The following is an 11,445-nucleotide window of genomic DNA, read 5'->3' on the forward strand; positions in this document are numbered from 1 at the left end:
CGGGCAGGAAAAGACCGGCCCGATCTCTTCACGGGCCCTGAGGGACTCGGGGACATCGGCGCCGGGTCCCCCCACTCCCGCACCTCGGGCGGGGGGCGGCACTGCCTCGGTCACAGCCCGGGGATCCCGGGACAACCGGCCTCTGACTCCACGCACGCGGGCCAGGTGCTCGGGCCCCGGCCCGCTGGCCGGGGGACAGGTTAGGGGCACGGGGCCAGGGCCACCAGAACGTCCGTGGAGACACCTGTTGGTGTCACGTGGCAGACCCCGGCTGCTGCCCCGTCCCCGGGTCCCGGGCTGCACCGCGAGGGTGGGAGGCCGGCGCGTGCCGGGGGGAGCGCCCGGATGCTTCCTCACCCTCCGGCCCGAGGGGGCCCCCGCGGAGCCCGGGCGGCACCTTCTCCGGAGGAGGGCCCGTGGCCTCGTGTCACGGGGCAGAGGGCCCGGGCCCGGCTCTTCCCTCCCGGAGACGGTGCTTCCTCACACTTCCCCCACGGGGGCGGCACTCAGGGCCTCACGAGCGGACCCACGGCACCCCGCGCCCCGGCCGCCCGCAGCCCCCCGGGGTCCACCGGCCCCGGGACCCGAGGCAGGAGGCATCGCCCCCTCCCGTCCCCGGGGATGGAAAGAGACACAGGTTCGCTGCCTCCCTTGCCCGGGACCGTGCTCACCGGGGAGAAGGCTCTCGGTGACAACTGCCCAAGACAGTCAATTAGGCAAGTTGGAGGTGGGGGGCTCGGCGTCCGCAAGCCGCTGGCAGCGGTAGGACGGCGAATTGTTAAAAAGGCCAGTTTTACCTTCTTTACCGAGTCAGCTCATGTGCTTGAAGACGAGTTCCGGGCCTGAGAACGTACGGCACCCACCCCCAACCCAGACGGCCGTCCTTCACCTCTGTGCCCCTGCCCCCCAGCCCCCGGGCACGAAGGGCGGTGGCGCAGGGCTGGTCTGGTGCCGCCCCCTCCCTGACGCGCAGATCCCGAGCACGGCACCTGCCCTCGGGGGTCTCGCTCATCTGCACTGGACCCGCGCCGGCAGACACGCCAGGTGCCCAGCTCCCGCAGAGCCCGTCTCCCTCCGGACAACGTGCCGGGGGCACAGGGGGACAAGACTGCGTTCCCATTCTCCGGTCCAGAAAACGAATTAAGGAAAACGACACAAGCAGGGACGGTAAAACTCACGTTTATTAAGCGACTACCGTGTGCCAAGAAACTAAGAGGTGCCTGGCCAGCAGCCAAGGCCTGGTGTCCGGGGCCCCCTCCGATGTGCCCAAGCCCAGCCACACGGCCCACGGACGCGACTGCCACGCCACCCTGCGAGCGCAGTGGGAGCGCGGCACTGGGCGGCGGGGATCCCCTGGTCCCGAACCAGCAGAGAGCAGCCCACGCGGGTCCCAGCCTGCAGGCCAGCTAGCCAGCTGCGGGGACACTGCCCGTCTCCACCTCAGGGTCCCTGGCAAAGTCACGTTCCCTACGGTCCCCCCGCAAGTGCCGTGCTGCCCTCTGCCCCGGCACCGAAACGGTTTGGTCACCACCGGAGAAACCTCCCGAGCACTCAGCGCAGGCTTCCCCCAGGCTGGCTCTGCCCGCCCTTCCGGTTTGGGCCCCGTGACCTGCTCCGTGTAGACCACCGGCAGGACCGCCCTCGACTCCTTCGATCTCCCGCATCCTTCTGTGCAGACCACGTGCGGGACCGCCGCAACTCCCTGGATCTTCCAGAGCCTTCCTAGCCTCGCTCCTTGGTTTTCCTTGTCTGGAATCTCTCTCCGAGACACGTCTTCTGTTACGAGTTAAACCGTGTTCCTCAAAATATTCGGTTCGAGTCCCAACCCCCAGAGCCTGCCAACGCGGCCAGATTTGAAAACGACGTCTTTACACCGTATTCGAGTCCAGGCGAGGTCAGACCGCGGTCGAGGGAGCCCTAAATCCTACGAACGGCGTCCTTAGAAGAAAAGGGCGATTCGGACACAGAGATACACGCGGAGAAGAACACCCCGGGAAGGCCGAGGCAGGGGTGGGGTGAGGCGTCGACAAGCCCGCAGCACCAGGAGCTCAGAGAAAAACAGCAGAGCCTCCCCGAGAGCCCCCAGAAAGTCACCAGCCCTGCCCACGCCTTCATTTTGGACCTTCTGGCCTCCAGAGGACGAAAAGTAAATTTCTACCGTTCTAAACCACCGAGTTTACGACAACGTCACGGCAGCCACAGGAAACGAACACGTCTGCTTCTCCCCGACGCTTCCACTGGCGGAACCAGGGTCACAGACGCTCTAGTACGTACCGAGCACTAGCTGTGCCAGGCAGCGTGCCAGGCTAGGAACACAGCGAAGAATAATTCGGTAACGTGCAAACTCAGGAGCCCCGGCAACCTGTCAAAGCGCTGCAGTTACCACAGGACTGCCAAGAGAGAATGGGGGAGGGGATGTCTGAGTGGGCCTTGAAGGCCGAGCAGAAGTTTGCCGGGCAAAGTCCTGCTCAAATAGATGCTGAGGACAAGCCGTGTACTTCCTGCTCTCTCGCCTCCCTCAACGTTCTGAGCGTGGGTGTAAGACCCGCACCTCTCAGCCCCTCACAGCCAGCCAGCAAGACCCCCACCTGTTCCCTGCCACAGCGCCAAGGTAATACGCGCACTGCCAATCCCGTCAGTACAAATCAGGCGAGGGCCTAAACGGAAGACCCGTTTTCCACGGTCAGCGAGTTTCCCTCTTTGCGACCTGATGCCTGGGGACATCAGGCGCTCTGGCACGTGGTTTTGCCTGAAGACTTCCGGGAGCTTTAACGGGGCGTGAGCGCAAAGTGCAGATAGCTAGATGGGTGCTAAGCCAAAAGAGGCTTTGGAAACAGTGTCTGCGCTCATCACATTCGAGCTCCAAAAAGGCAAGGTGCCAGGAAACCCCCCTGGATTGCCCGAGGGTGCCTCTGAGCCAATCGTTTGACCCCGTGTTTAGCCAGGCGCTCCCAGGGCGACGGTCACTGGCGACAGGTGACCCTGGAGCCACTGTGTGGGTCTGTCTCCTCGCAAGCCACTTAACAGCAACCACGCTTGTCTTCACTATGCCTCAGTTTCCCTATCTGTAAAACGAACACAGTACCTGCCTGCCACAAAGAGTTAAGATCCGCAAAGCCCAGCGAGCAGGCAATGCAAAAAGTGCTCGGTGTTTACTAAACAAACGCAAACGTCGCCCTTCTGCCCCTTCTCAGGTGCTCTTTCCCGTTCGCAGCTCGCTGACGTCCACTCGCCAAAACCGGCCGCAGCAAAGGCAGTCTGCAGACAGGCAAGAGGCAGAGGACAAGGTCCACAAGGTCCTGGCGAGCCCCTAGGCAAGAGGGGCCGCGGTCGTGAAGGCGAACCCCGCCGGCGAGAAGCAGCCAGTGGGGAACCGAGGCGCACCGCTGACCCGAGACTCCCCAGGGCGAAAAAGAAACCAGGGCAGCTGCCAGAGACGCCGAGAAAATGCAAACGGGAATGGCTAACACCGATTTTCTTCTGAACTTGCCTTCTACGGAGAAACAGAAGACTTAAAATCCCAGACCCAAAGCGTAAGGCTTCTGGTAAAGGTGCCCCCACACCCACGTGAGCGTGATCTCGGTAAAACCACAAGGCCAAACTTACAGGACGCGGGGAAAGGCTGTAAAGCGAATCGGTAAAGTTTCTGTTAGGTGAGGAGGCTGGCCGGGGTGTCAGGCTGAAAAACAATGTGACACGCGAGTAAGGGCCGCGGCGCGCGGCGGACGGGTCGGCCCCGGGGCTGCCGCGCTCCGGGCCGGGCTCCGGAGCCGCGCGGGCTCGGCGCCCCGCGCTCCACGCGCCCCCGCGGGCCTCGCAGGGCCGGGCCCCCGTGCGCCCGGGGCCCCGCCGCCGCCCGCGCCGCCCCGGCCGCCGCCGGCCCGGCCCGGCCGGGCGGGCCCGGGCCCCGTCCCCCCGCCGAGCGGGGCGCGGGCGGCGCGGGGGGCGGCGGGGTCGCGGCCGTCGGCTGCGCCCCGGCTTTGTTCGCGCCCCGCGCCCGCCGGCAGCCCGCGCGCCTCGGCCCCGTGCGCCCCGGCCCCGCGCGCCCGCCCCGGCCCACCTTCTGGATGGTTTGCTGCGTGACCTCCCCTTTGCCTCGCGGCCGGGCGGACGCGAAGGCCACCGACATGGTCGCGCGCGGGATCTGCCCGAGCTCCTCGGGGCTTCTGCTCCGGCGGCGCTCGGCGGCCCCGGGCGCTCATTCTCCGCAGTCGCTGGGGGGGGGGCGGGGGCCGCGGGGGGCGCCGCGCCGTGGGCTCGCCCGCCCCGCCGGCCCCTGCGTCGCCCCCGGGCCCGCCGCGCCGCCGCCCCCGCGCGCCGTCCGCCCCCCCAGGCCGAGCCCCCGGCGGCGCCCCGCGTCGGCCGCTCTGCGCCCCGCGCCCGGCCCTCCACCACCGAGCCGCCCCCCCGCTCTCGGTCGCCGGTGGTTCGGCCCGGCCCCGCCCCGGCGCGCGCGCACGTCAGCCGGACGCCGCCTGACGCCGCCCGACGCCGCCGTAAGGCGCCGGACGCCAGCAGCGCAGTGCGCGGCGGCGGGGGCGGGCAGGCGCGCGACGCGGGAGCAGAGGCGTCGTGAATCGCGGGCCGCGCGGCCGTGAGTGTGCGCTTTTCCCCGGCTCCGCCGCCGCCGCCGCGCCGCGCCGCCGGCATGAGCTACGACCGCGCCATCACCGTCTTCTCGCCCGACGGCCACCTTTTCCAAGTGGAGTACGCGCAGGAGGCCGTGAAGAAGGGCTCGACCGCGGTGAGCGGCGGCCGGCGGGGCCTGGCGTGCGGGGCGGGTGGCGAGAGCGGGGCGGCGGAGGCTGGTGCGCGCCGGGCTCCCGGGGTCGGCCCGGCTTCGCCCGTGCTCACGGCCTCCGCCGTAGGGATGCGCTTTGTTCGGGCGGCTCTCGTGGAGCCCCGGGATCGTTGGTGTCGCTGAAGGAAGCGGGGCGGGGGCCCGTCTGGGACCTGCGGATGCTGGGACGGCCGCGCAGGCGGGCGCAGGAGAGTCTGGGGCCACTGCCCTCCTGCCGGTGGGTTCTCACCGAAGGGTGGCAGTGCTACATGTGTGCCAGTGACTTCGCACGGGCGCTCGCGAGGCCGGCGCGCTCGGTGTGAGCGCTGAGCCTTGGAGTACCGGTTTCTCTTTCCCTCGGGCGTCTCCAGGGTGTATGAGCGGCCGTGGGACGGCCATTTTGGCGGGTCACCCTGCAGGGCCCTGCTTGGGCCCTGGGCCGTGGGCGCGGGTGCGGGCGCCTAGCAGCAGGGCTGGGTCGTTGTTGGCTCGGTGACTCCTTCACGTCCGTAAGCAACTTAGGTGAGCCGCACCCCTGCGGTCCCGGCCGGGGGACTTCCCCACTGGGGACGGCAGTGGTCCTGGAAGCCCAGGTGCGCTTCAGGAACAAAGGGAAGCAGGCTCTCAGGGGCGGCGGTGCCACCGGGAGCCCTCCACCGGGTCGGGCAGCTTGGCGATCGTTCTCCTGCTGCCATCTGAGCACAGATCTGACGTTTGGGCCACCATTTGAATTTTGGATGGGGGATGCGTTTGAGACACCTGTGGGTCTGTTTCCTGGTGTTACTGGTTTTCCTCTTACCTGCTGCCGTCTCGGAGGTTCGCGTGTACAGAGAAAAAGGACACAGCTCTGGGCGATGAAGTGCTTTCATTTCCTGAATCTCTTCTGAAATTCAGGTTCAAAATCCATCTTCTGGCCCAACTCGGGTTAAAGAGCACTGGGAGAGGAGCTGCTTGGACACTCCCCGGCCCCCGTACTCCCTCGGGCCAGCCAGGGTGACTTTGCTTAATCCTCCCAGCATCTCTGAGCCTGGCTCCCTTCTCCCAGGGGAACCTGGAGGGTCACCTAAGAGCATGAAGAGCCTTGAAGTCAGAAACACAGATCAGTGTTTTTCCACCATGGCCTGGGGCTGGGGTGGGGGTGGGGGGCGCGGGCTGGGATTTTGCGCCCCAAGGGGTGTTTGCCAACTGGTGCAGACCTGTCTCTTTGCCTGTGGAGTGCTGCCAGCTGACATCTAGGGGTAGAGGTGGGCAGGGCAGCCCCAGGGCCCGCAGTGCCTCTGAGAGATCTCTGGGCTGAGACGTGTTGCTCCTTGGAGCATTGCCCCATTTCTATCCGCTCCTGCCCTGACGGGGTCGAGGGATCACTTGGCCAGTGGGAGATTTTTCCATGTTCCCGATACGCTCTCCTGTCCTGTACAGTATCTGCTATATGCAGAGAGCAAGCTAATTCCCGGGAATAGTTGTTAAGAGTTGTCCTTCCACTTGAGGGCAAACCAGACCTTCCCCAGAGCTGTGCACAGGTGTGCCATGGTGCGGGGGGGGGGGGGGGGGGTGTTGTTGTTTCAATGTTTTTTTACTTTGAGAGAGAGGGAGCATGTGCACACGTGAGCAGGGCAAGGGCAGAATCTCGAGCAGGCTCTGCACTGTCAGCGCAGAGCCCGACTCAGGGGCTCGATCTCACAAGCCACTGGGAGATCATGACCTGAGTGGAAACCAAGAACTGGATGCTTAACTGACTGAGCCACCCAGGTGCCCCCAGCGTGGGTTTTAACATGCTTCACAGCTACAGAAACATTGCTTTCGGGGCACTTGTCTCGAATGTCAGGATCTCAGGCTTAAAAGCCTTGCGTGTGTCTCTGTGATTCTCCCGGTTGAAGGTATATACACAACAGTTACTGTGTTGTAATTGAGACTTCGTATCAGTACGTTCAGTGCACAGGAGTGGGCGCCCAGGTCGTGACACTTGGGCCAGCTCTGCCAGAAATGGGTCAGTATCTGTGATCTGCGAAGCGTGGGGCCCCCACCCCCAGGGTGTTCACAGGTCCCGGTTACCATCTGCTAAGCGCCCTGAGCCTGATGGCAAAACCTCTCGTTGCTTTCTTAAGCACCGTGTTGATTTTTATTGAAGGTCGGCGTGCGAGGGAAGGACATCGTTGTTCTGGGCGTGGAGAAGAAATCAGTGGCCAAACTGCAGGATGAGAGAACCGTCCGCAAGATCTGCGCGTTGGATGACAACGTCTGCATGGCGTTCGCAGGTGAGTGGGGCCGGTGCCCTGGTCCTCAGAGGCCCTTATTAGCACTTTGGAGGCCGTCTCAGTGGGTTGGCTTTTGGAAGATCTAGAAAGTGGGGAAACTAAAGTCATTTAAAAGGAGTCGATTGGGACCTCTGCCAGCTTCACCAAAGCTTTCGGGGGTGGGAGGCTTTGCTGTTGCTGGCGCATGACTGGATCACAGTTACAGTCTGGAGACAGGCCTGGCGAGCCTGGTTTTCCCCGACCACAGTTCCCTGCTGTGGGGCATGCTGTGTGCCCCGGGCACTCTCGTGGCTTCCCGAGCTCTTCCGTGCGGGTCCACTCTAGCAAGATCCCAATTCACGTAAACTAACCTAGGGACTGACGTGTCTTGTCCGAGGCCTCTGTGCACAGCCAGAGGATGATCACCCCGGCATCCATCACCCAGATGACCTGAGAGCTGGGTTTCAGAGGACTGGCTGGAGTATGTAACTGCTGTGTGGTCGTGTGACCTGTGTCGTCCCCGATGGGAGCCGATGAGGCGTGGCTCCGGTGGCAGTCTTTCTGCTGTTGCAGGGCTCACTGCGGATGCGAGGATAGTCATCAACAGGGCCCGGGTGGAGTGCCAGAGCCACCGGCTGACCGTGGAGGACCCAGTCACCGTGGAGTACATCACCCGCTACATCGCCAGTCTGAAGCAGGTGGGCATCCCGCCACGGTAGTTCATGGTACCTGTGTGTACCTGTTTGCAGAGGTCCCTTCAGGGGAATCAGAAAACTGCTCTAATTCCACGCACAGTCCCGATCTTTGTGCGAATGTAACTTACCGTAGGTTATCCACTTTGGTGGCATTGTTTGCGTTTAGTGGCGTGGGACGGTCCAAATTCACGTTTCTGAAGGGACGTGATAGTCTCTGTCTTGATGTCCTGAACGGTTGGCTTCCAAGCATTTGGGAGGAGCTGAGAGCCACCTCCACCCTCTGGTGACGTGCCGGTCATTTTAAAGTCAAGTGTGTAGCCAAAGCGCGTGTGTTGTCAGAGTGGTTCCAGCGGTCTCAGTTGTGCCCTACGATGCGTTCGGTCGTGGGCAGGTCTTGCACACCTTTCTGAGCCAAACTGCACAAGAGAAGGAGGACCGCTGAGTAGTCCGGGCTCACGTCCCTCATCGTTGGAACTGCAGATAACTTGAATGTCTCCATCCCTTCAGCGAAGGCTCGGCTGTTGGGAATGCCGTGTGTGTGTGTGTGTGTGTGTGTGTGTGTGTGTGTGTGTGTGTGTGTGAGAGAGAGAGAGAGAGAGAGAGAGAGAGAGAGAGAGGGAGAGGACTTAGGGTGGGTTCCACGGGGCCTTTCGTGCTGAGGCATTAACGTGTTCCTTCTCCCACCAGCGCTACACGCAGAGCAATGGGCGCAGGCCGTTCGGCATCTCCGCCCTCATTGTGGGTTTCGACTTTGACGGCACCCCCAGACTCTATCAGACGGACCCCTCGGGGACGTACCATGCCTGGAAGGTGAGGCCCTGACAAAACAGAGGGTCTTCGGGCGGTCTCGCCAGTAAAAAGTTGCAGAGGCCACTGGAAGGTACCGGGTCTCCTGCTGGTGTAAGGAGGCCGTGTCCTGTGGGTGCGCGTGCACGCGTACTCACTACCCGTTTGTTCTGTGACGCTCCTGCTGATAGAGCGAAGGAGTCATTAGACGTTGCTGTTTGAGACCATGTCCAAGGATAGGGAGCAATGGGGGTATGTGGCACGAAGCACAGTCACCCATGTGTCTTTCAGTAACACAGGAGAATCCCACTCGTGGCTAAGGATCAGCACCAGTTCCAAATAGCTCTTTGGGAAAGGAGTCCATAGGGCAGGACCAAGGGGCCAGGCTGCCTCTGACACGGCTGGCCCAGGCAGCTGCGGTCTTGTCCTCGGGCCGGTTCTGGATTGTCGTGCCCCGCGCCGTAGAACACATTCCTCTTTCAGGCTAATGCTATAGGCCGGGGCGCCAAGTCCGTGCGTGAGTTTCTGGAGAAGAATTACACTGACGAAGCCATCGAGACAGATGACCTGACCATTAAGTTGGTTATCAAGGCCCTCCTGGAAGTACGTTTGCATTCGAAATCTGGTGCTTGGGCTGGGCAGAATGGACAGCACAGAAGTGGGCGGCTGTGTGCAGGCAGCAGGAGCGGGGGCGGTGAGGCCGCCGGCGGTAATGCTGGGCGCCCCAGGGCTTGCTCGGCCGGGCCCTGCCCCGGTGTTTTCAGCTCCCTCATGCGGCTGGGGCTATCAAGGACCGAGTTGCTGGTCCGAGGGCACGCTCAGGTGAGGAGCTGCAGAGGCAGGACGGGAGCCAGCAGGTGTGGAACTTTCCACTCAGAGCACACCGCTGCTAAGATTGGGGGATGAGGAGAATGGGGACTAGTGGCTGGGAGCTGTGGCCTTGGGCTTTGTCAGCACTTGGGAGATGCTGGCAGGTAAAGCCAAAGAGGCAGGGGAGTGGCCAGAAGGCCAGGCTGGCGTCCAGCTGTTGGGCTTTGGGGGGGGGGGGGGGCAGGGGGGCTGGGAGCCTAGCTGCTGTGTGGAAGCAGGGGTGGCGGGGCGGGTGGTGCTGGTGCCATGCAGGTAGGCACCTGGCCTTATTCTTCGCTTTCCAAGGTGGTTCAGTCTGGCGGCAAAAACATTGAATTGGCTGTCATGAGACGTGATCAACCCCTCAAGGTAATCACTGAGGTCGTCTGGTGTCCTTCGCTCTGGAGCATCCCCAGGGATGGGGTGGGGGCGGGGGGGGGGTGGGAACAGAGACCCTACTCCTGTGGCGCTTGTGCTCCAGGAGATTTCTTCCCAAGGCTCCCCACAAACAAGTGGAAGAGTAAGCATCATCGTGTGGGTCTCCGGGGGAGGCTGGGGCTCGCGTGGCTGCTGGGCACATTGAAAAGCTGCTGCGGACCGGTGTCACCCGGATCAGGCGCGCACACCCTAGTTTTTCTGTTAGAAGCTGCTGTGAGGTGCATGTGGCCGGAGCCCCAGAGCTTTCCTCCCCAGGGGAGAGGGGGTGCTGGTTCCCTGGTGCCTTGTGTGCTTTGGAGGCTAACTGTAAACTTTCTTTGGTAGATTTTAAATCCTGAAGAAATTGAGAAGTATGTTGCTGAAATTGAGAAAGAGAAGGAGGAAAACGAAAAGAAGAAACAGAAGAAAGCGTCATGATGATGAAATCTTGAATTGATTTTTAAATTCAAATCATGGATTTTCAAAGTGATACATAGGCATTTCCCTCCACTCATCTACTGTCCAAGGGTCCTGCAATAAACTTCCTATTTGTTAACCTTTTCTTCAGAGCGTGTGTCTCTTGGGTGCAGTCAGGACGGCTCTGTAGAAAGGGGGTCTTCCCCTCGCTGCGTCTGAGCGCTCTCCTTAGTGTGCGCTCTCCTCTGTGCTCTTGTCGCCAGTCTCGAAGTCGCCAAGCTACTGGTGGCGGGCCAGGGGCGTCCAACTTTTTGGTTTGGGAGTCCAGCAGTGCTAGGAGCGCACGCCAAACGTGACAGCTGCTGTAGACAGGCGCGCGACATTAGAGACAGACGCCGAGACTCCCGAGTTTCTCTTCCCAGAGGGGCTAGCAGACGGACCTTGTTCCTTCCTGACAGACACACGTCCGGGAACACGTGGCGCCCAGTTGGTTTTCACTCAGAATCCCACAGAGCAGCAGCCGTGTTCAGAAAGAGTCGTTTCTGGTTTCCCTAGATCAAGTCTTCGCACTTGTGTTTTCTCCCTGGAGTTCCTGGTGCTGATTGTCCCCTGTGCTTGCTCTCCCGCCAGAGATGGCCCTTCCAGGTTCCAGCCAGCAGCAGCCTCGCCCTCACCCCTGCAGCTTCACAGCTTCACAGGAAGCTCTGCCACCAGTCCCGGTGACAGGACCACCGTCGGGCACCCCTGCCCCACCGGGCGATGGCACAAAGGGCTCTTTGAGTCCCTGGGCCGGCTGCCCTGCCAGCTGTATACCCTTGGGATTCCAGGGCGCTGCTCCCACCTCCGTCTGCAGCTTCCCTCACTGGGTTCTCACTGAATGGCACGTATATATTCGATCTAGAAAGGAGTAAAAACGCCCAGATACGTTTTGAGCTCGGTGTAAAATGTAGAATTGTCAAAACGTCAGCATAGAGCGTCAGTAGTGAAGTTAGTCATTGTGGTAAACTGTGACGGGACTATATTTAGATCGCCTAAAGGAAATACCTGCCTAGTGCGACCGCTGAGTCACCTACTTCGTGGAGGATTCGTGTTTTGGCTACCTGCATCTGACTATGGAAGATTTTAACTTTTTATTGGCCAAGGATGTTAGTTGTTTCCCCCAAAAAGGAAGCTTGCTGAGAACTTGTTGAAATTGTGAAACTGACCACGGTGCCGTGCCGTTGCAGGCCAGCCCCCTGCTGCTTGGGCCTGCTCTGGGCCCAGCGGA

At 62.0% G+C, this 11,445-nt stretch overlaps 2 protein-coding genes across 7 annotated transcripts in view; one reads left to right on the top strand and one right to left on the bottom strand.

The window, feature by feature from the left end:
• SS18L1 (SS18L1 subunit of BAF chromatin remodeling complex) overlaps positions 1–5,598 on the bottom strand; it is a 30,249-nt gene extending 24,651 nt beyond the window's left edge. Inside the window, exons 1-2 of one of the 6 annotated variants that reach the window (XM_053199759.1) lie at positions 4,061–4,218; positions 3,607–3,679 (exon numbers count right to left, since the gene is read on the bottom strand). Coding sequence is in view for 3 of the 6 variants with exons in the window: in XM_053199755.1 (XP_053055730.1) it covers positions 4,061–4,129 (69 nt within the window). In the remaining 3 variants the exon portion in view is untranslated. Of the gene's footprint in view, positions 1–3,606; positions 3,680–4,060; positions 4,294–5,579 lie in introns of those variants that run through there. The other 5 variants (XM_053199756.1, XM_053199761.1, XM_053199755.1 and 2 more) reach the window with 5 other exon arrangements.
• PSMA7 (proteasome 20S subunit alpha 7) lies at positions 4,513–10,317 on the top strand. The gene is made up of 7 exons (XM_027046554.2): positions 4,513–4,744; positions 6,909–7,035; positions 7,588–7,712; positions 8,397–8,519; positions 8,979–9,098; positions 9,651–9,713; positions 10,107–10,317. The coding sequence occupies exons 1-7, from the start codon at positions 4,649–4,651 to the stop codon at positions 10,197–10,199; spliced, it is 747 nt and encodes a 248-aa protein (XP_026902355.1). The 5' UTR covers positions 4,513–4,648; the 3' UTR covers positions 10,200–10,317.
• Positions 10,318–11,445: the final 1,128 nt, after the last annotated feature.

This window comes from Acinonyx jubatus, chromosome A3 (genome assembly GCF_027475565.1).
Source record: "Acinonyx jubatus isolate Ajub_Pintada_27869175 chromosome A3, VMU_Ajub_asm_v1.0, whole genome shotgun sequence".
Classification (NCBI taxonomy): Eukaryota; Metazoa; Chordata; class Mammalia; order Carnivora; family Felidae; genus Acinonyx; species Acinonyx jubatus.

Excerpts from the sequence above, each read along its gene's own strand:
- PSMA7 (XM_027046554.2), top strand. The coding sequence starts at position 4,649 with ATGAGCTACGACCGCGCCATCACCGTCTTCTCGCCCGACGGCCACCTT. Across the intron at positions 8,520-8,978 it reads GGACGTACCATGCCTGGAAG|GCTAATGCTATAGGCCGGGG; the intron begins GTGAGGCCCTGA and ends TTCCTCTTTCAG. Across the intron at positions 9,714-10,106 it reads GACGTGATCAACCCCTCAAG|ATTTTAAATCCTGAAGAAAT; the intron begins GTAATCACTGAG and ends TTTCTTTGGTAG.